Below are 24,051 nucleotides of genomic sequence, written 5' to 3'. Positions count from 1 at the left end.
CTCTCTCGCAATTGCTTCCTTTGCTTTGCAAAAGGATCGGCGAGCGCCGCTTCTCTCTCGCTTGTCTCTGCAGCGAGCGTGTCTGGAAGCGAGCGTGTCTGTGTTTTTTTCCCTCTTCTTCTCTCTTTCTCACCCTTCCCCCCGCTCAGTTCCCTTTTTGGTCCGCTCCCTACTTTACCTCTAGAAACCAGCCTGAGGCCTTTGCTTGCATTGCGTTATTGGTTCGGGGAAGCGTCTTTCCATCCCCTCGGCCGTTGGCTTTCAAAAAGGTGATTGGAGGATTTCTTTAGCTCCGCGTGGTGCGGGTTGGGGGTCGGAGAGGGCCAGGTTGCGCGGCCTGCACGGACGCGGGAAGCTTGCTCTGCCGCCAGCGCAATAAAGGGAAGGGAGAGGAGAGCCTAGCGACGGTGAGCGTCTTTTTCTTGGGGAAAGAAAAAGGGGCAAAACTGAAAGAGGTGCATAAAGAGGGCGGGGGGCTTCGTTTATAACTTTGCTTTTCAAAGGAAAATTCAGGAGCAAAACCAACAAGAAAACTTTACAAAATGTATGTTTAGTAATAAAAACATTTGAACTGGGAGCGAACTTGGTTTAGAGGTTAAGGCATCCAGTTAGAAACCGAGAGTTCTAGTTCTGCCTTAGGCACGAAAGTCAGCTGGGTGACTTTGGGCCAATCACTCTCTCTCAGCTGAACCCACCTCACAGGGTTGTTGTGGGGGGAAACAGGAGGAGGAAGGAGTATTGGGTATGTTCATTTTAACAAATAAATAAAAGTGGGATACAAATAAAGCATAAGAAGCTGTAAAATTACTAGAAGCAAGTATCAAACAGGATTGCTGCTGTAAGAGTGTGTATGAAGTAGTACCAGTTGTATAGTAAAAGTGAAAGGTCGAAAATAAAGGACTTCAACTTAACAATTATTTGTTTAGTAACTATTCTAAGTTACAGCGGCACTGAAAAAAGTGACAGGATTGTTTTTCACACTTACAACCATTGCAGCATTCCCATGGTCACATGATCAAAATTCAGTTATGACAGTTACAATGCCCTGGGGGGATCATATGATCGTCTTTTGTGATCTTCTGACAAGCAAAGTCAATGGGGAAGTGAGATTCACTTAGCAACCATGTTACTAATTTAGCAACTGAAGTTATTCACTTAACTGCGTAGGTTGTAAAATAATACAAAATTGATTTAGCTATTGTCTTAGCAACAGAAATTTTGGGCTCAGGTGTGATTGTAAGTCAAGGGTTACCTGTATAATAAAGGACATGTAGTCATCCATAAAATAGCTGAGTTTAGGGTTGGAGCTGGGACGGGAGGCTCCAATGTTCTCTTACAGGAACTGGGAAGGTATTTTTATCTCAATCTCATGCATTTTTTGTGGGTTAGATTTTTGGAGGGAGACAGGGTGTCTAAAGCTATAATAAAGTTCTTATCTGTGTTTAAAAAAATCATCATCTGGTTGTAAAGCTTACTGGGAAATCCCCATGAATTGCTGAACCTTCCACCTTCCATACCTGAATAGCTTTTTACTTCGGTCCTCTTCTGATGTTGCAGGCTCAGGCATGATCCGAATCCACCTCTTGGAAGGAAAGGCATTTGTGTGGAACTACGCAGATGTGCGGCGGATCCGAGAGGAACATTGCATTGTCGGCGTGCTGGTGGGCGCATTGCCTCGGAAGCCACGGCAGAACGTGAGGCTTGGGCTACCCTTGGAATTGCTCCCTGAAGAGGCTCAGCTGTTATTGGACAAGGGTTTGGCAATCCTGGTTAGGAGCCCAACATCTCAGTCCCTTGGCCATGGGAAGAACCAGGTAATGATTTAAGCAGTCTTTAATTTTTGATTTAAAAGTGAAGGATAAACTAACTTGTTCCCAAACTCTGCAAAGGGCAGAGATCAATAGTCTACAACAGGGGTATCAAACTCAACTTCATTGAGGGCTGCATCAGGGCTGGGTTTGACCTCATGGGGAGGACGTATGCGGGGGGGGGGGCATAGTCAGCTGACCTCACTCACGTCAGGGGTGCCTGTGGTGACTTAAGCGCTCTGCCAGGAAAAACGGGCTCCAAGATGTTTTAGGCTGCAGTGGCCTCCTGCAACCTTCTGCCAGCAAAAATGGAGCTTGGAAGAGCCGCACGCAGTGAGGAGGTTGGGGAGGAACATGGGCCAGTCCTGGACACTGTTCCCTCTAAGGTGTGCGGCTGCGCGGCCGTGCACATGGCAAGAAACTCCCGCGCAGCAGTTTCTAACTGCCGCGCAGAGATTTCTTTCAAAGCAAACGTGGGGAAGTCCTTTGCAGGTGGCTAGAACTGGCCGCCCGCAAAGGACCTCCCCAAACTTGTTTCAGCGGCAGCTCTCAGCCTACGGCGGCAGTGTCACACAGGCTGTGGAAGGAGGGGGAGGAGGAGGGAACCAAAGAGAGGCTTTTACCGGGTCTGCGCCCCACAGCCAGGACCGTCCTTGCGCCTCAAGCCGCGTTTCTTCCTGCAAAGCCCTTCTGGCGTCAAGCGGAACTCTCGGGTTGCCCGAAGGGCTTTGCAGGAAGAAACGCGGCTTGAGGTGCAAGGACGGTCCTGGCTGTGGGGCGCAGACCCGGTAAAAGCCTCTGTTTGGTTTCCTCCTCCTCCTTCCACACCCTGTGTGACGCTGCCGCCGTAGGCTGAGAGCTGCCGCTGCTGCACAACTGAGGGAGGGAGAGCGAAAGCAGAGGCAGCCTCAAATTTAATTTAAATTCTTTAAAAGAATTTTTGGATTTCTCCTCACCAAACCTTTAAGACTGAAAGTTTTTCCTAACATGAACTTGAGCTAATATACTTAATATGAGAAAGGTGCAGCAATTAACACTGCTTTTTAAAAAGAACAATATTTCTCAATTGTTTATCTGTATGAAGTCTGCCTATCTTAAGTTCCAACTATACAAAAGGTATTACCTTCTAAGGCAACCTGTATACAATACATTAATGGCCAATGTTACATTGCTCCTAATGACAAAATTAGAGCTGTGTTAAGCCTATGAAAAAAGGCCCCCAAATCCCAAATGAATAAAATCATTATTAAGACCCAATGAAAAAATTACAAAAATTATGCATAAACTTTCATGTTCCCCAAATTTCCAATCCAAAATTTAACCCAGATTCTTCAGACATAGATTTGTAATTCAGAGTCAGACTCGATTATTAGAATGAATGCATTAATCAGGGGGTGAATAATGTTGGTGAAATCTCATCTAACCTTCCATAATAATAACATAAATACACAAATAGCTGACAGCCACATCTCTGAAACACTATTAAATCTGAACTAAATGTTTATCTAGAACTCAAATAAATAGCTGCTTTTTGGTTTTATTTTTTTTAATATTTATCAGTCTCTCTTTTATTCCATACTTCTGGTTGAAAGACTATTCTATGTCATGCTAAACAAATGCATATTCTAGTGGTGGTGGGGACTCGTTGGCATCTTCAGCAGCAGCCCTGCCTCCTGTGAAAAAAACCGAAGATGGAGCAGATCCACGCAGATGACGTTGCTGCAACATGACTGGAGGAGAAATTCTGGGAGTTGAAGTCCACAAGGCTTAAAGCTGTCAGGTTTGAAGACCCCTGGGTTTTTTTTCCCTAAGGGGTTAGGGGTGCAAAGGTCTTGTAACTTGACAGCTTTAAGACTTGTGTGCTTCAATGCCAGAGTTCCTGAGCCAACATGACTGGAGGAGGAATTCTGGGAGTTGAAGTCAGCAAGGCTTAAAGCTGTCAGGTTTGAAGACCCCTGGGTTTTTTTTTCCTAAAGGGTTAGGGGTGCAAGGGTCTTGTAACTTGACAGCTTTAAGACTTGCGTGCTTCAATGCCAGAGTTCCTGAGCCAACATTTTGGTTGCTAAGCAGGACCGTTGTTAAGTGATACTGATATTATATAACACTTTTAATTAAGCGGGTACCTTGAATAAACATAACTGAGTTTCAAATAACACTGATTTTGTTGTTGTCTTAGGTGACATCTGTGAAAAAAAATTCAGGTGCTCAGGCGTGAAAATATGCCGCTCAAACACTATACTTTTCTGCTCACACTGAAAAAAAATTAGAGGGAACATTGGTCCTGGAGTCTGGGGAAAGCTCTGATGAGGGCTCTGTGTCGGAGGCAGAGAGGAGGCCAGGGCCATATGCCAGTTATCAGCTGCCTTCAGAGTCAGACATCAGTGAGGCAGACGAACAGCTAGAGCCTATTCCCAGTGTGTGCATGTGCAGAGTTGCCAGACGAAGAGAACAGCTAAAGAACAGGGCTCGACTTGGGAGTAAGGCCACAGGTGGACGATGAATCGCCCCTCCCAGAGGAAATAAAAGAGGAGGGAAAGGGGAGTGGAGTTTGCAGGAGACAATTAGTTTGCTTAATTGCTTCATGACTCTCCGAGACTCCTTGCCAAGTTTTGCAGAGATCGGCTTGGCATCTCTCCAAGCCAGATAAGGTCTGTGACTGTAAATCCTTCCTTGAAAGACTTTGCTGGGTGTAAATGAGCAGAATTCACAGCCAATTAATAAAAGGGTTTTTTGTCGGGGCCAGAAGTTTGCTTCATGCTCTTGGGAAGCCTCAGCCAGAACATTGACACCCTTGGTCTACAATGTTTTGAGACATTCCTCTGCAAGTGGGCTTTGACTTACAACACCAATTTAGGCCATTGCTAAGCAAGGTGGTTGTAAGTGAGTTGTTTTATGATTTTTTTTTGCCATAGTTGTTAAATGAATCACTGCAGTTATTAAGTGAATCATACAGTCAATCAGTAAGTTTGGCATTTCCCTTTGACTTTTGCTTGTTAAAAGAAGGTCAGAAATGGTGATCACACACCCCAGGATGCCACAACTGTCATTAATACATGCCAATTGGCAAGCGCTCAAATTTTAACCACATGACCTTGGGACTCTCTTGACAGTCACAAGTCTGAGAACTAGTTATAAGTCACTTTTTTCAGTGCTGTTGTAACTTCAAACTCTCACTAAAGAAATGTTGTAAATCAAAGATTACTTGTAATTTCTTCCAGCAACGAATTTATGATGTAGTATTGGGTTTTTTTTCAACACCCATTTATCCTTTTTCTTCCCCTTCCTCCCCAGCTGTGCAGTAAAGTAATATAAGCTCAGACATCACAATTGGAATAGCCAAGAAGTTGACATCAGTTTATGTTTTATAGTTTCTCTTCCTAAGAAACTATATTTCTTCCTATTTGTGCAGCAGAGTTAAAGACCAAAGGATGTGTATAATTTCTAGCTGCCAATGGGAGCTATCCAAAATTTTGTGGAAAAAAAGAAGGTAGTAAAAATTCCAAAGCAATTTCAGTAGATCCTTTTGCTTTTATGTTACTTTTCAGTTGGCAATGGATGTTTCTATGTATGATGCAGAAGGTGTATAAAGGGTTCTACCACAAAACCGCGGAGGACAAAATCGCGGTCGACGAAAGCGCGTATGTGACGTCATCACAGCGCGACGAAAAAGATCGAAAAATGTAAAAATAAAGCTAAAACCTTCCCCTAACCCCCCCAAACCTAAACCTAACCCTAACCCTAAACCTAATCCTTAACCTAACCCTAAACCTAACCCTTAACGTAACGAAAAACCTAACGCTAACCCTTAACCTAATGCTAAACGTAACGCTAATGCTCTAACCCTAACCTTAACCTAACCCTTACCTTTATGTGAATCGGCTTGCTGTAATTTAATTTTTATTTCAATTTTTCGATCTTTTTCGTTGCGTTGTGATGACGTCACATACGCGATTTCGTCGACTGTGCTTTTGTGGAACGCGCTTTTGACGGGTCACGGTATAAAGAGGTACCTCATTTTGCTGCATATAAGAGTTGCAAGTTAGACCTCTAACTTGGATTATTCTGGAGCTCAGAGAAAGGAATGATGTTTATCAATAGCAATAGCAATAGACTTATATACGCTTTACAGTGCTTTACAGCCCTCTCTAAGCGGTTTGCAGAGTCAGCCTATTGCCTCCAACAATCTGGGTCCTATTTTACCCACCTCGGAAGGATGGAAGGCTGAGTCAATCTTGAGTCGGTGAGATTTGAACTGCTGCTAGCAGTCAGCTGAAGTAGGCTACAGTACTGCACTAACTACTGTGCAACTTTAGATCTACCATATTTTTCAGACTATAAGATGCACCAGTGTATAAGATGCACCATGATTTCAACGAGGTAAATAAGAAAAAGTTTTTGTCTTCCCTGCCCCCCAGGAGCACTCTGCAGGCTTCAACAGGGTTGGGGTAAGGCAAAAATGCCCATGTTTTTCACCAAAACGGGGGCATTTTTCCCTCCCCCCACCCCGGCTGAAGTCGGCAGAGTGCTTCTAGGAGAAGGGGGAAGGTAAAAAAAAACCTGTGTTTTGGTGGAAAATGGCTTGTTTTTCACCCATTTTTCACAAAAATGTGATGCGGGGGCAGGGCTTCCATTGGCCCAAAATGGCTGTATTTGGTGTATAAGACGCACCAACATTTCCATGCTCTTTTAGGGGGGAAAAGGTGCTTCTTATACTCCAAAAAATATGGTAATCATGTCCCCTTCCAGTATTCCTAACCAGAATGGCCAACCTGACTGGAAGATTGCTTATGTATATTGAGCTTGCTGCTTTGTGTCTCAGGACGCCTTATTCTCAGAGAAAGTGAATGCCTACGAGAAAGAGCTAGAGGAGAACTACCAGGAGCAGCTGAGGCTCTCTGCAGAACAGAAGAAAACCATGATGGAGTCTCTTGCAGACCATATAAGCCAGGGCCGAGCAAAGAAACGGCAACGGAAAGGAGGAGGAGGAGGAGGTGAGACAGTGTGTACATTTGGTTATTATTATTTTTCATTTGGAGTTTAGAAACCCTGAAACCATTGGACAGGTTGGACCAATCCTGAGTCATTTTTTCATTGTTAAACGAAGGAAGTGCTTAAGCAGAGTAGGATGTCACAAATGAAAGGGAATATACATGTCCCAGGATAATGTTGCAGGATCCAATCTGGGTCGGTCACCGGGATCAGAGGTTTCGTCTTCAAGCTTTTGGACTCGTGGTGGAGCCCATCCTCAGGGAAATCTCTCTAGCAGAGTGTCTATCCTCTAGCATACCCTGCTAAAGAGAAGGTGACCAAACTATACTGAATTGAATTGAATTGAATTTATTATATTTCTGTAATATTATAGAATATTATTATTATATTTCTATAAGTCCCCAGAAGGGACTCAGGGCAGCTCACAACCCAAGTCTGGTGGGGGGGATAGGGGATACAAATGGGGGGGGGGAGACATAGACAAACAATACCACAATTTTAAAAACAACTCAACAGACACACCATTCGAGCGGGGACAGGAACTCATCAGCCCCAGGCCTGTCGGAACAGCCAGGTTTTAAGGGCTTTGCGGAAAGCCTGGAGGGTGGTGAGGGTCCGAATCTCCACGGGGAGCTCGTTTCAGAGGGCCGGAGCAGCCACAGAGAAGGCCCTCCTCCGGGTGGTCGCCAGTCAGCATTGGCCAGTGGATGGAATTTGGAGGAGGCCTAATCTGTGGGATCTAATCGGTCTATTGGAGGTAATTGGCAGCAGGCGGTCTCTCAAATACCCAGGTCCAATACCATGAAGGGCTTTATAAGTGACGACTAGCACCTTGAAGCGTATCCAAAGACCAATAGGCAGCCAGTGCAGCTCGCGGAGGATAGGTGTAACGTGGGTGTACCGAGGTGCACCCACAATCGGTCGCGCGGCTGCATTCTGGACAAGCTGAAGTCTCCGAATGCTCTTCAAGGGCTGCCCCATGTAGAGCACATTGCAGTAGTCCAGTATTGGATCCTGCAGACTATGGTATCCCAAGGATTCTGTTTGAAGTGTCTACATGTTTCTGTCCCCAAACTACCTTCCTGAGGTTGACAGCTCTTACTGTGCTCCCCCCCAAAAAAGGCCTGATTTTTTAAGCATGCACCTACCCCAAAAATAAGCCCTAATGAAGGTGGTGGGTATGGCCAGCAGATGGTGAGGTGTGGCCAGAAGGAGGTGGCAAGTGCATGTGGTATGTCGGTGTTTGGCAGTAGTCATAGCCCATGCAGCACAGGGAGTTCCCAGTTCAACCAGCAGATGGAGGCGTCTCTCAGCTTTCCCATGTTCCTGCGTGTTCGCCTGCCTCCCCTGTGCTTCTGCCTCTGCTGCTTGGACAGAGAATCAACTCACCTGTGCTGTGTGGGCTGTGCAGTCCCAGAGTGTGCTAAGGGGCCAGCAGGCTGCAGCTGGTCCGTCAGTCCCTGCATGTTTGCTGTCTCTCGTGCATGTGGCAGGGGGTTGGGTGCCCAGCTGGATTGATCACCCTGAAACCGTGTTTCCCTGAAAATAAGCGCTAGTGCTTATTTTGGAGCCCCCAAAAATATAACACTGGATCTTATTTTGGGGGAAACACGGTAGCACTATGAGCTATAATATTCACACCCAGGAGCATTTTTTTAACCCATCGCAGCAGTAGATCCAACATTAAATTTAGCTGTTGATATTTACTACTAATAATACCATAGAACCTCCTGCTCTGCAGTTCTGTCCATGCTTTCTCCTATTTGATGTCACCATTGCTAGCCTTGAATTTACAGTGACAGACAGCAGGGCATACAAAGTGGAATTTAATTCATGGCAAAAGTAACGAATTATTATTTTTCAATATTTGATTGAAAAAACCTACACTACGTAGATCAGGGGTGTCACCCAAGGCCCACAGGCTGGATCCTGCCCATGAGGTGCTTAGATCTTGCCTGTGGGGCCGCCCTGGAACAGCGAAAGACTAGGCCATGGTGTCTCTGCCAGTGAAAGTGGAGCTCGGGAGGGCTGCTCCGTTTTCTCTGGCGGAGTACTCGGGCCACCCCAGGAACCCCCGACACGAGCAATGTCGAGCTGGCCACTCCACCCACCCCGGCCTCCTGAAGTCAAACACAATCCTGATGCGGCCCTCAACGAAATCGAGTTTGACATTCCTGATGTAGGTAATCCACTAGTTACAACCATAACAGAGACTGCCCATCACAGTTGTAATGTGATTTTTTTTTGTGGTGGTCATTAAGCAAGCAGCTGTGATCATTAAACAAACACCAGGATCATTTAGCAATGACTTGCTGTGGACACAGTTTGGCTGAAAACTGGAAGTAAACGTCACTTCTTGGCAAAACTGTCATAAAATGGAGTCACATGATCTTGAGACGCTGTTGCTGAGCATTCAAAATGGGGCCATGTGACAGGCATCCATTGGAACTTTGAATCCAGGTTGTAAATATCTCCCCAGGTAGGTCTTGTCAGAGCTTTGAATGGTTGCTAACCTATTGGTTGTATGTTGAGGACTACCTGCGTACAGAGAAAAATGTAATTGTAGAAATTTGAGGGACTTTGGTTCAGCAGCAGTATCCTGAGGAGAGATGGGGGTTGGTTTTTTTAGCCTATTGTATCTGGGCAGGAATCTATTTGTTTACTGAAGACATTCAAAAGAAAAATTAGATCACCTCTTCTTCCCTTCCTAGATCTCCTTGCAGAGCCTGCAGAGTCTGGTTCCTGTTTTGTATTTCCCCGAGAATCAATGGTGATCCAACTCCCCACTGCACGGAGTCAGATAACTCAAGAAGAAACAGTAGACTGGCATGTGGCCTCCCAGCTCTGGCCTTATGCTGGACAAGAGCTTCATGAAATGCGCTACCTCATTTTCCGGGACCTTTGGGAACGAGGTTATTATGTCACAACTGGGAGCAAATTTGGAGGTGACTTCCTCGTTTATCCAGGTGAAGGCAGATTTCTCAGAGATTTTACAAGAATGTTTGTGTGTGGGAACAGTACAGGTGGTCCTTGGTTTACAACAGTTCGCTTAGTGACCGAAGTTACAACGGCACTGAAAAAAGTGACTTATGACTGTTTTTCACACTTACGATCATTGCAGCATCCCTGTGGTGATGTGATTTACATTCGGATGCTCGAAGACTGACTCACATTTATGACGGTTGCAGTGTCTTGGGGTCATGTGATCACCTTCTGCAACCTTCTGACCAAAGTCAATGGGGAAGCCAGATTCACTTAACTGTATTACTAATTTAACAAATGCAGTGATTCACTTAACAAATGTGGTGAGAAAAGTCATAAAATGGGGCAAGATTCGCTTAATAAATGTCTCAATTAGCAACATACATTTTGGGCTCAATTGTGGTTGTAAGTTGAGGACTACCTGTATTGAGTCTGCTGAGGGAGCCTCTTCAAGTGAAGAATGATGACTTAAACTTTATATCTGTGAGGAAGTGAAAGCAAATATAGCTAAACGTGTCCCTTCATTGTTGTCTGTGGCCTAAGTTTGAAGCCACGCTACCCTAGGCTTACCCCATATTTTATGCTATAAATCAATGATTGTAGCACATAGGGATTATAAACCAGAACAGGCTTAAGATAGGCTTAATCTACAGAAAGATCTTGACAAACTTGAACATTGGGCACTATCTAACAAAATAAAATTCAATGGTGGAAAAAAGTAAGGTTCTACATTTAGGCAAGAAAAACAAAATGCACAGGTACAGTATAGGTGGTACCTTGCTCAACAGTAGTAACTGTGAGAGGGATCTTGGAGTCCTAGTGGACAATCACTTAAATATGAGCCAGCAGTGTGCAGCAGCTACCAAAAAAGCCAACACAGTTCTAGGCTGCATAAACAGAGGGATAGAATCAAGATCACATGAAGTGTTGATACCACTTTATAATGCTTTAGTAAGGCCATACTTGGAATACTGCATCCAGTTTTGGTTGCTGCAGTGTAAAAAAGATTTTGAGACTTTCTAGAGTGCAGAGAAGAGCAACAAAGATGACTAGGGGACTGGAGACTAAACATATGAGGAACGGTTGCAGGAACTGGGTATGTCTAGTTTAATGAAAATAAGAACTAGGGGAGACATGATAGCACTGTTCCAAGTGGGTTGCCACAAAGAAGAGGGAGTCAAACTATTCTCCAAAGCACCTGAATAAGAAGCAATGGGTGGAAACTAATCAAGGAGAGAAGCAACTTAGAACTGAGGAGAAATTTCCTGACCATTAGAATAATTAATCAGTGGAATGATTTGCCTCCAGAAGTTGTGAATGTCCCAACACTGGAAGTTTTTAAGAAGATGTTGGATAACCATTTGTCTGAAATGGTATAAGGTTTCCTGTCTAGGCGGGGGGTTGGACTACAAGACTTGCAAGGTCCCTTCCAACTTCGTTATTCTATTCTAACAAGCTAAGACAACCACATGATAGCTTATTACAATGTTACTGTCATACTATATGTGAGTTGTACAGGCAGGAAAAGTAAAAAGGATATTGGAGTGGAAATGGGGACTTCACAAACATGGAGTGAAATAGCCTCCCTCAAAACTGCTGCAATCCATCTTCCTGAATTTGGTATTCTCCAGATATATGAGACTTTATAATCTAGCAGACAAGATTGTCAAATAAAGGCATTTATAATAGGTGATTCCCCAAAGCTCATGTGTTAAGGAATAATCTGCCTCTTTTTTCATTAATTTAACTATCTCTGGATATTATTTGTTGCCTATTTAACTGCACCTATCCCAAAGTTTTTTAAGAATGAGTTTGCGCATGCAGACTATAAAGAAGTCCTCAATAAACTGTTCCAGCAATTTTCTGGCAGGGCAAATGGCTATTAAGAACAATTTTTAATTTTTCTATTGATGAGAAGTACATAAAACAGGTTTTCTTTCGTACTACCTAATGAGCAGATGTTGACGCCATGCTGAGACCAGCCGTGCCACTTTGCTAACTCTTCCCTCTCCTCTTCATAGGCGATCCCATGAGGTTCCATGCCCATTACATCGCGCTCTGTTTTTCCAAAGATACCCCCATCTCTCTCTATGACATCATCAGTGCTGGACGCCTTGGCACCAACGTCAAGAAGACCGTCCTGCTCTGTTCAGTGGAACAAGAAGGGACTGTAGCATATACATCCCTACAATGGAGTGGGATGCAGTGAGAACAGGGAGAAAAGGCTTGGATCCTAGGATTGCCATTCTCAACAGTGGTGAGGTCTGGAATTGTTAGGGTGTGCTTGGACTGTTTTTTGTCAGGACAGCCTGACCTACCCAACTATGGGACGGAGCATACTGCTTCCGTTTTCGCCTTTCAGCCCCAATGCAGGAACTTTCACAGGCAGTCGCTTTCACAACAAACTATTTGTGTTGGTAAAACAAAAATTCAGTATGCTTGGACTGTCGCCTCTTCTTTGTCTTCCAGAGCAGGGGTCCCCAAATCCACACACACACCCCCGGGCCAAGGCTCACTACTGGGTTGTGAGATTTTCAGAACCAGACCATGGAAGTGATGTGCACACACAGGCCCAGTTAGGTGAGCAGGTATGTGCATGCTCCATTTGCAGGCGCAAATGCCTACCACTGATACAAATGGATGCGCACTTGCCAGCTGCTGTTGTGGATCCATCCCCTCTCCTCCCGCCCCCCCCCCCCCTTGATGTTCTGCATAGCCGGAAAGATTGGGGAGTTCTGTTCCAGAGTTCCCAGAATTCTCAGATACCATGCGTAAAAGTACTGGGGATGCTTGGAGTTATAGTCTCAATACATCTGGGTTGAGGAAGTTTGTTATGTTGACATTAGTCTGAATTATGGCAATTGGGGATTGGAATTTTGGTTGCTAAGTGATGCTGTTGAAAGTGTGGTCTCATATAATTGCAACAGTAATTTACCAGTCTCTAGTGTCATCATGACCTCAACATCAAGCAGATTAAGTGAAGACCCATCTGATTGCTACGTGGGAAGAAGCAAACAGTTCCATGTCAGCAGGGCTTTGGTGGGCATATGGGCACTACAAAGCATGGATGGGTACTGTGGGCAGGCGCTATGAAGCATGGGCAGGCGAAACAGCTGTGGGAGTGACCTGCAACCACCTGCCAGTTTCCATATTGGCTTTGCTTTTGGGAAACTGGCAGGGAAAGTTGAAAATTCTGATTGACTGTAGGATGCTGCAGCGATCATAGTTGAAAGGTGGTTACCAAGTGTCTAATCTTGATCACATGACCACAGACACTGCAACAGCCTCACCGTGGGAGGGCCAGTTGTAGGTATCCCTTGTTAGGTACCGTTGTAACTTTGGTCACTGAATAAGTGGTCCTAACTTAAAGACCATAATCATTACATTTATGCATAGCAGCTATAAAGGTATTCCGTGCTGGTTGGCACCATTAGAGGCCTTAACGCATCTGAGTGTATTTAATTGAACAAGAAATGTAACATATAAAGACATCATGACAGAAGATGGCAACATGAAAACAAAGATGGAATTAGAGCAACAGGGCAGGAATTTGGAATGGTGGGAATATTTACAGGTTAGAAACAGGTTTAAAAGTGATAAGGCACGTTTTGGGATCTACCCAAACCCTCAGGGGCTAGATAAGATCCTGTTTGGTGGAGACAAGAAAATGTTATCGAAGATTTACCAATTTTTGACCTGCCAAGATGCTAATGAAGAGATGGACAAAAGCCTTCTAATAGCATGGGAGAGAAACCTTGGCTATGAAATTGAAATGGGCAAATGGTGGGATCTATGGAGTAAGACCATTAAACTTACAACATCTACAGCATTCAAAGAAAACATATACAAGATGGTTTATAGGTGGCACTTCCCCCCAACGAGGTTAGCCAAGATGTTCCCTGGGTTATGTTGTATGTTTAAAACGGTATTTGTATCTGTATGTTTTACGCTTAAAAAAAAAGAAATGTATAACTAATGAATGCCGATACAAAAGGCTGTATATTTACTTTATATTGTTATGTATGATTTGTCTTTCTTATGTTGTTGTATTTTTCTTTCTGTTTTTTAAAGGTAATAATGTTTAATAAAAATTATATTTTAAAATAAAGGTATTCTTGGCCATCTTAATATGTTATGTGGATGCACGGTGCTTTAGAATATAATGTTCTAAAAAAAGTTGAAGTAAACTCCAAGTAGTTCCTATCAGGTAGTGGTGGTTCTCAGTTAATAGTATCAGAAATGTCTCAGGTTGAACATGTCTGCTGTCCATAGAAAGTCAGTTGGTCTTACCGGAACTGCGTTTCTCATGTGGGATGAGTCACTGATAGGTTATTCTCACGTCCAATCTGCCCACAGACAGGTTAAAGTTGAGGCCACTCCCCTCTACTTCCTCTGAATAGCTCCAGTTTAATCGAAGGTCAGTGCTGCAAGGAAGAACGTGGGAAGGAAGAGTAAAGGAAAGACAACACCCCAACCCCAGAATCCCAACTGACCCAACAACCATTAAAACCTGGCTCAGGACCCTATACACTAGCAAGGTGCTCTAATTAGGGTGGGAAGCGACTCATCCCACAGGACTTTGAGAAATGTAGTTCTGACATTCTCCGAAGTAACCTGTGGGAGGAGTCACTGATGGGACATACCAAAGCTAGTGTCCATGGGAAGGAATCAATGGGCCTGTGCCCCTCAAGTGTCCTGCACTCCCTGTAGTACCATACTACCGAAAGAGGCCTCAGCCGAAGTGTAAGCGTCCAGCTGGTAGTACCTGATGAAAGGAGAGGGCGAAGCCCAGGTGGCCGCCCTACAAATATCCTCAATGGGCACCTAAGTCGACCAGGCCGCAGACGTGGCTCAGCAGCGCCCTTTACAAGCCTCTGCTTCACACGTTTTTGTGGCGCCGCCAGTCTGAGCAGCTCAGCTCCAGGAAGATCCCTGTGGAGCCAAGTGTTAATTTTCGGAAGGAAAGCTGGGTCCTTTTGTGTATTGTGAGGGAAGACGCAGGAGCCATGGAACAGAGAGCAAGATCTTTATTAAGTACAAGATGACAGCGATTCGATTCCCTTGCAAACGGTCATGGTATTTATACTCTCCCGACAGCAACTGTCATTAACTGTCAAATTCACCAACCAATCACAGCCTGTGCTGCGTCTCAGCCAATCATGGCGCAGCACAGGCTGCTGCTGGCCTATACAACACTCCTTCCCCCCAGTTATTTGCATATTCAACACTCCATTTGCATATTCAACACTCCATTTGCATATACAACACTCTCCTTCCCCCCCCCAGTTCTGCGCATGCGTTCTGCGCATGCTTCCAGGCCTCGTCGTTGTTGCTGTGCTGGTGAGTCTATTTGTGGGGGGAAACCCAAAAATAAATCCATGCGGCCCGTAACTCGGCCCAGGACTTGCAATCGAGATTCTATGGGCTCGTCTTTGCATGCGAAAGAGGCTAGCGGAAGAGGACAGCGGGGCCAGCGGCAGCAGTGTAGATGGTGAGGCAAGCGGCGGCAAGCGAGTGGCTTAGGACGGAGAGGCGGTTTGTGGCTTGTGGTGGTGTAGAGGCGGTTTGTGAGTGGATTGTGGCTTGTGGAAACGCAGTTTCGGAGCAAGCGCAGGCTTCTGAGTGGCAACGGCTTTGTCCTTCCTGGGCTCCCGGGCTGCTCATTGGGAGGCAGGCAGGGCTTCGCAGGCAGGCAGGCGTCTCGGGCTGCTCTTCGGGAAGCGGAACGAGCGGCTTTATAATAAAGGCGGAGTGGCCAGTTTGAGTATAGGTGGATGGAATAAATCGTTGAGCTGAATTTCATCCGGGGAGGTTTTCGCGGAAATCCTCAACTACATCTACAGTTCCAACATCGTTCGGTTGTGTGGAACAAGGAGTGGGCATTCAGATACTTAGGCGGCCTTTTTAATGAAATCAGTGAATCGTCCGTTAATTCTTGCCAGGATAGATCGTAAACGGCACTTGGGGCAGCAAATGACCTGGCAGTGGCAAACATTTCAGGGCCACATGCGGTTAGGAAAAACCCGCACTTTCTTGCTTGCGAGTAGCCTTGTCTATTATTCGCGATTAAAAAACACTCGAACCTTTCTAAGAAGGCTTCCCAAGACTCTCCTCCGACTTCAAAAGGAGCAAAAGCTGGCATGCCGGCCATCAGGATTGTCTGAGGCGATTCTGGATGCAGCTGAGGAGATGATGAGGCGCGTTGAACTGGGTCAAAACGTCTTTTAAAACGTTGCTTGTTTTCGGTTACAGGTTGTTCTCAGAGCCAGTTCCCTAGTCCTCGTCGCCAGTTTTGTGTATTGTGAGGGAAGACGCAGGAGCCATGGAACAGAGAGCAAGATCTTTATTAAGTACAAGATGACAGCGATTCGATTCCCTTGCAAACGGTCATGGTATTTATACTCTCCCGACAGCAACTGTCATTAACTGTCAAATTCACCAACCAATCACAGCCTGTGCTGCGTCTCAGCCAATCATGGCGCAGCACAGGCTGTTGCTGGCCTATACAACAGGTCCAACCACAGGACGACTCTGTTAGGGTGAAAAATACAGAGATCTGCGCGAACTGACAGTGCTGCCAACTCCGACACTCTCCTGGCCAATGTAATGGCCACCAAGAAGACAGTTTTGAGGGTCTGCAACCTGAGATTGATAGTGCGAATGGGCTCGAATGGTGCAGTTGTGAGGGCTTTGAGGATCAGGGATAAGTCCCAGGTAGGGTAGCGATGCACAGCCGGAGCCCTGAGGTTTGTTGCGCCCTTCAGGAATGAGCAGACCCTTGGGTACTGTCAGGGAACGGCCCTGGCTACTGCCAATCACTGTTGATAAGGCGGTGACTTGGCGAAGCGTACTGGGTGTCAGGCCTTTGCCTAAGCCCATCTGCAGAAACTCCAATACCTGTGGTACGGACGCCCTGATTGGGTCAGCCCTGGCTGTCCGGCACCACCTGCAGAAGGTCTGCTAGGTGGCCTCATAAATGTGAGTCGTAGACGGGCGTTGTGCCGCCTGAATCATGTTGATGACCTTATCTGAAAAATGTTGTTGAGTCAAGATAGCCCACTCACATGCCACACAGCTAACTGCAGCAGTTGAGGGTTCGGGTGAATGAGAGCCCCATGGGAGAGGTTGATCCGATTGTCTGGGATTCTCCAAGGATGTGAGACAAATGAACAAGGTCGGCGTACCAAGGGTGACATGACCTCATCGGCACGATCAGGAGGACCTCCGCTTGCTCTGCTAGGATTTTCTGAATGACAAGCAGGATGATCGGTAGAGGTGGGAAGGCGTAAAGGAAGCCCCCTCCAGCCAAGGGCCCCCGATGTCCAATATCTGGTGTAAAACCATGGCAGCTGGGAGTTGTGAGGCTGCATAAAGAGGTCTACATCGGGTTGGCCGAACCTGTGAGAGTGTTCCTGGAAAAAAGTGGGGTGGACACGCCACTCTGCCTGGTCTACGGTAGCTCTGCTCAGCCAATCCGCTTGCGTGTTGGTTATGCCCGAAATGTGCTCTGCTCAGATTGATAGCAATCTGCTCTCTGCCCAGTGGTGGAGTCTCTCCACTTCCATCATCAGGGACTTGGAGTGGGTGCCTCCCTGGCGGTTGACATGGGCCTTGGAGGCCACGTTGTCAGTGAGAACTAGTACATGTTGTTCGTTACCAAGTTCCGGAATTCATGTAGGGCTAGGCGGATGGCTCGCAGCTCTAGCCAGTTGATGATATTCTTTAATTCCTGGTCTGTCCAGCGACCTTACGCGGCTTTGTCCAGGGTATGGGCTCCCCACCCGAAAAGATTCACATCCGTTACCACGATGTGGTCTGGCTCCTTGAAGAGGCATCCCCTGAGTAGCTTGGAGGATGTCCACCACCGGAGAGACCGTAACGGCTTGGGTGGTAACTGGACCCTGATCTGTGAATGACTGGTATGAGCCCTCTGGAAGGGGAGCAAAAACTATTGGAGCAGTCGAGCATGGAACCGTGCCCAGGGAACAATGTCTATACATGATATCATTTTCCCGAGCAGCTGGGAAAGAGTCGCACGTTACCCAGCGGTAAGGATCTTTGTGACATTACATTACATATGTCGTCCAGGTAGCAATTGACTCTTATCGTTATTGAGCGAAGAGAAGCGGCTATGACCGCCAGCAGCTTTGTGAAGGTCCGTGGGGCTGATGAGAGGCCGAAGGGCAGAGCCTGATATTGAAGGTGACGTCCCGCAAAGTGGAACCGCAGGAACCTTCGGTGTGCCAGATGAATTGGCACGTGGAGGTACGCCTCTTTGATGTCGACAGAGGTCAGCAGGTCGCCCTGGCGTATAGACGCTAAGATGCTCTTGAGTGATTGCATCTTGAATCTTTGGTATTTTAGGTAGAGATTGAGCCTTTTCAAGTCTAGGATGGCTCGTCATCCTCCCAAGTTCTTGAGGACTAGGAATAGGTTAGAACCCTAGCCCCTCCTGCCCTTTCGGTAGCTCTCCTATGGCGTTGATAGATAGATGTTGGATTTTGGTGTCCATCAGACACCTCTTTACCTGACACCTGGGTACTGGGCACCTGATGAAACGCATCGGAGGAATGGAGAGGAATTCTAGAGTGAGGCCCAGCCTCACGGTTTGGAGGGCCCAGGGGTCTGAGGAGGTCTCTGCCCATTGGTGAGTGAAGGCTGTTAAGCGCCCACCAATAGGCCCCATCTCGTGTGAGTTACCGGTATCTACGAAAGGGCTGGATGTTGGCGCCATGAAATGGCCGCCGGCCCTGGGGTTGATTCTGGGTCTGCTGGCAGCCCCTATCCCTGGCACTGGAACAGTCCAGGTTCTGATCCTGTGGCTGCGTATATGGTCTGTTATACTGGGGAATGTAAGGAATGGCATTGTACCCAGAGTCCCCAGCACAAAAGGACTGCTGCCTATTGTAAGGCTGCTGCCTTCTGTCAGTGCGTCTGTTGGTGGACGGAAGCACTTTGCACTTGTCCCTTGTCTCAATTAAGATAGGGTCAAGCGCAGCACCAAATAGTGGCCCACCCTTGAAGGGGGTAGATGCTAGGCGTCATTTGGAATGAAAGTCTGCTTGTCAATGGCGAAGCCATAGCAGGCGGTGGGACCCACATTAGATACTACTGCTTGGGACGCAAACTTGGCTGCGTTGAGGGAAGCATCAGAAGAAAATTCCAGCACCGCCACTAGTTTGTTGACATCCTGGTGAAGGCGCATATCATCAGGGGCAAGCCTGCTCTGTAGCTGTCTAAGCCAGACCAACGAGGTCCTGTTAAAGAAGGAGGCCACCGTGACCGCCCACAAGGCCCAAGCAGCAGCCTGGAACGTCTTGCAGATGACCAATTCAGCCTATGGTCCTCCACTTTAAGGCCCTCCGAAATTTCAAACAGAAGGTTGGGGAAGCCAAAGCCGCTACTGGTGGATCTACCGTAGGGAACTGAAGGATGCCATCCAGCTCTGGCATGGAAGTATAGAGTTTTCTGTCCCCATTACTAGGTGGGGGAACAGCAGTTGGTTGCATCCATTGTTTTTGGACAACATCAAGGAACAATTTCGGAAAAGGGATGACATCTTGTTACTATACCTGCTCTGCAAACAGACATCCCATAGAGTCAAACCTTACTGCCGTACTAGCCTGAGTGGTGGCGCCGCCTCATGTTGGTAGTGGCCTTTGCCTTGTACAAGTGGGACTTAACGCTGGGCATAACAAACCGGAAGAGGTAGGTTGGTTCTGTGCTAGGCCCTCATCCAAAAATTCTATGTCCATCACTTCTCCCTCCTTGCCTAACACCGAATCCTCGTTGAGGGCAGAGGTGATGGGGGGTCCACCTGAAGGGTGGACAGGTTCCTAGGCGGGATTGCCGGTCTGGATAATTGGGCCCTGCGATGCAATTCTGCATCCACCCCCTGTGAGATGGCAGCTGAAATTATTTGATGGAGCTCATGGCCTTCCTCAGCTCTGAGGCCTGCAGCTGTGGATGTAAAAGTAGCTGTGGGCCTCACACGTGGGAGCATCTGGGCCAAGGCTGGGCTGATTTCTGAAAGGCCAGGGGGGGATTGGGTCCCCAATTCCCCCTCCTCAGATGTTATTCCCTGGGGTAAAGGGAGATCAGGGGACCAACTGTGGGTCCCGGTCAACTGCAAGGAAGAAACGGGAGAAGGCCCCTGGGGAACTAGCATGGGAGGTGACCTGCTTGTGGCCACAGAGGTCTAGACTTATCTTTACATTTAGCAGCCCTATCGGCGCCGCAGACGAGGCGCGAGGCTTCTGGCTAGAGGCATTGGTGGTGGCCCATCCTGGCCTGGCGCTGGCTTCCGCATCATTGGAATTGAGCGGGGAAACATTAATAGACCCAGCAGTGCCTCCGGAGATGGACTGATCGGCCATAATTAGCACAGGAAGAGTTGAAAGGCTCAATCTCACAATTTAATGCAAAACACTTGCGCAGCTCCAATAGCGAAAGCTGATTCCGTTCACTGAAAGAGCTACTATGTATGCCGAGAGGAGCAGCGGCGCACTGACCTCCTCAAGCAAAGAGCGAGAGAAAGAGAGAGGGGAGCCGTTGGCGTAACACCGCAATTTAGGTGTGAAATGCCAGACATGCCCCTTCTGGCCACTGCTTGGCGCGCACCCAACTTCTTCAAAATGGCGACCACCATATAATTGGCGCAAAATTCAAACCAGTGGCTCTAATGGCCGCCGTTCCGCCTGAGTCTTCTGGCAATGCAAACATCGCAGTGCCAACTCAGACAGCAATCGTGGCAAGGCAGTGGCCAGGTGTCGAACGGGCTGTGAGACATACCGCGCTAGCTCTAGCGGGTCACGGCCAGCCCAACTGGTGCAGGAGTGGCGAACCAACTCCCAGCCGCATTAACCAGCGCACGGAGAGTGGCAAACCTACTCTCAACCATGACCCGCAGGTAGTTAAATACGATCAGCAATCCTTCTAGATGTGCCGAATGGCTTTCAGGCTGACAGCGAACTGTTGTCCATAAATCCAGCCAGGCACGGATCCGCGCTTGATTTCTTCTCCAAGCAGTCAAAAAATTCCCATGAGGAATCCAGAAGAATGAGGAAATTTGCCTATTAGTCCTAGAGCAAATTGTTTTACGTCTCTTTAGGCTGGACTGAGTTAAAAAACTGGACCATCCAGTCAGACGAGGCGTGGTCAACAATTACATAACTCTAGGCTAATGGACAAAGTTAACCCATGCTTGGATTCCCTAAGCAGCGCGCAGGAGAATTGCCTGGGCAATAATCTGCTGAAACCTCTCTGGTAAGCTCAGGAAAGGCTGGGGAAAGAGTGGGAGGCCCCAAAACCGTCTCAGCCTCAGCAGCTTGAGGAGCAAGCCTAGGTCTGCTCATCCCAACAGTCTGTCTGCCAAAAGGATCCCCTCTCTGGGCCCCAGGGTGTTCACGGATGATAGGGGGGGACATAGAAACACCCTCTTGAAGATCTCCGAGATCTAGGGGGTGATTCAGTAACAGACATGAGCCTAAGGGGCGAACAGAACCTGGAGGGGGAAGGGCTAATGGTTATTCTTGAGGAAGCCCTGGTGGAAAAACCTCATCCCCCTTGTAAGAACTCCCTGCTGTGGCAGACTTGGAGGTGGGCCTCTTGCCCGAGGCCTTCTCTCTGGTCGTAGAGGGGCCCCTGGAGGTCCCCTCGTCAGGCTCAGGATCCACAGGGGAATCTGGTGGTCCCGTCCCTGGTCGTCTCGTGGTGTCCGCCATTAAGCAGGCTTCCCCAGTGCTGCAGGTACTCACAGCTCCACTGACCATCTCACAAGGCTCTCCACGGTCTCCTCCGCTCCTCACAATTAAATTTAGGCTGCTAGCGATCTTGATGAGCCCCGTGCCTCTGTGCATGTAGCCTCGATGGTACTGCCAATCCGTGGCTCGATTGTGCCGCCGATCCGCAGCTTGAAGTCTGAATGCAGGGAAAGCAGCTGGAGGCAATTCCCTGATTGACGGAGTGAGTTCCTCTGCACATGGCTGCCTATGGAGCTCCAATGGCTGCCCCAGCCATGTCCATCTTCCCGGAAGCCGGCACAGGGTCAAGATGGCGGCCACCAACCATACGACCCGATTCCTTTAGTTCTGCCTCACCAGTGCCCCCAGAGGCCCGGCAGAGCTCCAGCGACCCCCAATGGACTGGGGATGCAGCGCCTCTTCAGATCTCCTGGCGCCTGGCTTCAGAGGCGCCCCAACAACCATCAGCGGTCTTGGAGCCTTAAAGTGCCCCTGCAAAGCCCAGCTATTCACAAGCACACGGAAGACAAGGGAGGAGGTGGGGAAGGTAAGGATGGAAAATTCTCACACCAATTTTAAGAAAATCAGAAGCCAAGAAATAAGTCTCCTATTAGGCCGAAAGACTGAGATTAAACTGGGAGCCAGGAAGTGAGGCAGAGGGGAGTGGCCTCAATTTAACCTCAGCCTCAAGGCAAGTGGGGTCTGAGAATATCCCATCTATTCCTCCCACAGGGTTACCTAGGAGACTGGAGCCATGTAGAGGGGAGTGGCCTCAATTTCATCTTCAATCTCTGGGCAGATCCATGGACCGAGGATTGGGGATCCCTGGGTTAGATAGAATTGCTGCAGCAACGTAAAAGACATTTGGTCTTTTTTCAGGTGTATCTTTGCATTTTAAAGAAAGAAGATATTGTGGTGCAAGTAGTACAAGCTGGAATCTAATGACTAAATGCAGAATGGGAAAACAACACAAAAGCCAGCGTTTACTCTGTATATACCAATGTTTCTCGAATGGGAATGCTGGGAGCTGAAGTCTACACATCTTAAAGTTGTCCAGGTTGAGAAACGTTGCTCTATGCAAGTAGTCTTCGACTTAAAACCATTCATTTAGCGACTGAAGTTACACTGGCACTGAAAAAAGTGACTTACAACCAATCCTCGCACTTACAAACAATCGCAGCAGCTCCATGGTCACGTGATCAAAATTTGGGTGCTTGGCAACTGACATCTATTTACAACAGTTGCAGTGTTGTGACCTTCCCAGCTGTTTTATGACAAAGTCAATGGAGGAAGCTGGAATCCCTTAGTGACTGCAGTAATTGACTCGACTGTGGAGCGGGAAAAGGTTAAATTCAGGCATCACTCACTTAACAATAGCTCTAGAAATTAAAATTCTCCGTGACCCGTCAAAACCGCGCTCGACTAAGCCGCGCCTGATTAAACCGCGTTGCTGATGTCATCAACAGGGCGACAACAGCCAGCGCTGAGAAAGAAGGGCGCTTTAAATAGCGCTTTGAAAGCAAGCCGATTCAACTTAAGGTAAGGGTTAGGTTTAGGGTTAGGTTAAGGGTTAGGGTTAGATTTAGGGTTAGGTTAAGGGTTAGGATTAGGGTTAGGTTAAGGGTTAGGTTTAGGTTTAGGTTTAGGGGGGGTTAGGTTTAGGTTTAGGGGGGCGTTAATTTTAGGTTTAGCATTTACAGCGTGCTTCTGTCTCTGCGCTGTTGTCGCCCTGTTGATGACTTCAGCTACGTGGTTTAGTCGAGCGCGGTTTAGTCGAGCGCGGTTTTGTGGTGGAACCAAAATTCTCATCCCAAATGTTGTAAGTCAAGGACTAACTGTACAAAATAAAGCTATTTCAGCAGGAAGCCTGTTTCTCTTTTCTGGAGACATATTTCCTTTCACTCTAGGTCTTCTGTGTACAACCAGTAGTGCAATTCAACCCATTTAACAACCGGTTCGCTGAAAATGTGGGTGTGCATCGGCGAGGATCGACCTAACAGCCTTTTGGGGCCTGCTCCACTCCATCTCTGCTCTCCGGGGCAGCAGCTGCTTCTCTCCACTGCTTCTCTTGCTGGGAGAGAGAGCGTCTCTTGTGCAATTTAGCAGCTGTGAGCCACTGCTTTCCCCCTCCGGAAAGCAAGCAGACAGAGAAGCAGGAGCCATGTTGAATGCTGGTTCTCTGTGCCACAGTGCTTTCCGGATGGGATTTAGAGGAAAGTGTAGGCTCACAGCTGCTGAATTGCACAAGTGACGTTCTCTCTCCCAGCAAGAGAAGAAGCTGCCAACCTGGAGAGAACATGGAGAATCTCCATGAGCCACTGAGGCTTGGCAAGGGAAGAAGCAGCTGCAAGATCTCCGCTGCAGCGCTTTCTGGGTGGGGCTTTCTTACAGTTAAGAACCATCCAGCCCATTCCCGAACCGCTTTGTTCCTCCTGTGCCCATGCTGCCCCGCCAGCAGCCCTTCAGCTTAGCGCAGCAGGTCACAGGCCAAATAAATTGCTTCGGCCCTGGGGGGGAGCGTAGTTTGAGGC

At 47.4% G+C, this 24,051-nt stretch overlaps 1 protein-coding gene across 2 annotated transcripts; it reads left to right on the top strand.

The window, feature by feature from the left end:
• Positions 1 to 40: 40 nt before the first annotated feature.
• Positions 41 to 13,881, top strand: TSEN34 (tRNA splicing endonuclease subunit 34). 2 transcript variants are annotated; one of them, XM_014060733.2, is made up of 5 exons: positions 41 to 269; positions 1,558 to 1,814; positions 6,628 to 6,799; positions 9,509 to 9,763; positions 11,801 to 13,881. In XM_014060733.2, exons 2-5 carry the CDS (start codon positions 1,566 to 1,568, stop codon positions 11,986 to 11,988), a joined length of 864 nt encoding a protein of 287 aa, XP_013916208.2. In that variant the 5' UTR covers positions 41 to 269; positions 1,558 to 1,565; the 3' UTR covers positions 11,989 to 13,881. The 2 variants fall into 2 exon arrangements, with proteins under 2 accessions (XP_013916208.2, XP_013916209.2); XM_014060734.2 differs by lacking the exon at positions 41 to 269 and adding an exon at positions 333 to 407.
• The last annotated feature ends 10,170 nt before the right edge of the window (positions 13,882 to 24,051 follow it).

Source organism: Thamnophis sirtalis, unplaced genomic scaffold (assembly GCF_051295495.1).
Source record: "Thamnophis sirtalis isolate CommonGarterSnake01/CBP01778 unplaced genomic scaffold, rThaSir2_p1.2 scaffold_4, whole genome shotgun sequence".
Taxonomy (NCBI): Eukaryota; Metazoa; Chordata; class Lepidosauria; order Squamata; family Natricidae; genus Thamnophis; species Thamnophis sirtalis.
Note: the sequence above shows the minus strand (reverse complement) of the source record. Positions and strands in the feature narration are given on the sequence as shown.

What these genes read in the sequence shown, in the direction of transcription:
- TSEN34 (XM_014060733.2), top strand. Translation starts at nt 1,566, where the DNA reads ATGATCCGAATCCACCTCTTGGAAGGAAAGGCATTTGTGTGGAACTAC. An exon ending in TTGGCCATGGGAAGAACCAG is followed by an intron (nt 1,815 to 6,627) that starts GTAATGATTTAA and finishes TTTGTGTCTCAG; the next exon opens with GACGCCTTATTCTCAGAGAA. An exon ending in TGACTTCCTCGTTTATCCAG is followed by an intron (nt 9,764 to 11,800) that starts GTGAAGGCAGAT and finishes TCCTCTTCATAG; the next exon opens with GCGATCCCATGAGGTTCCAT.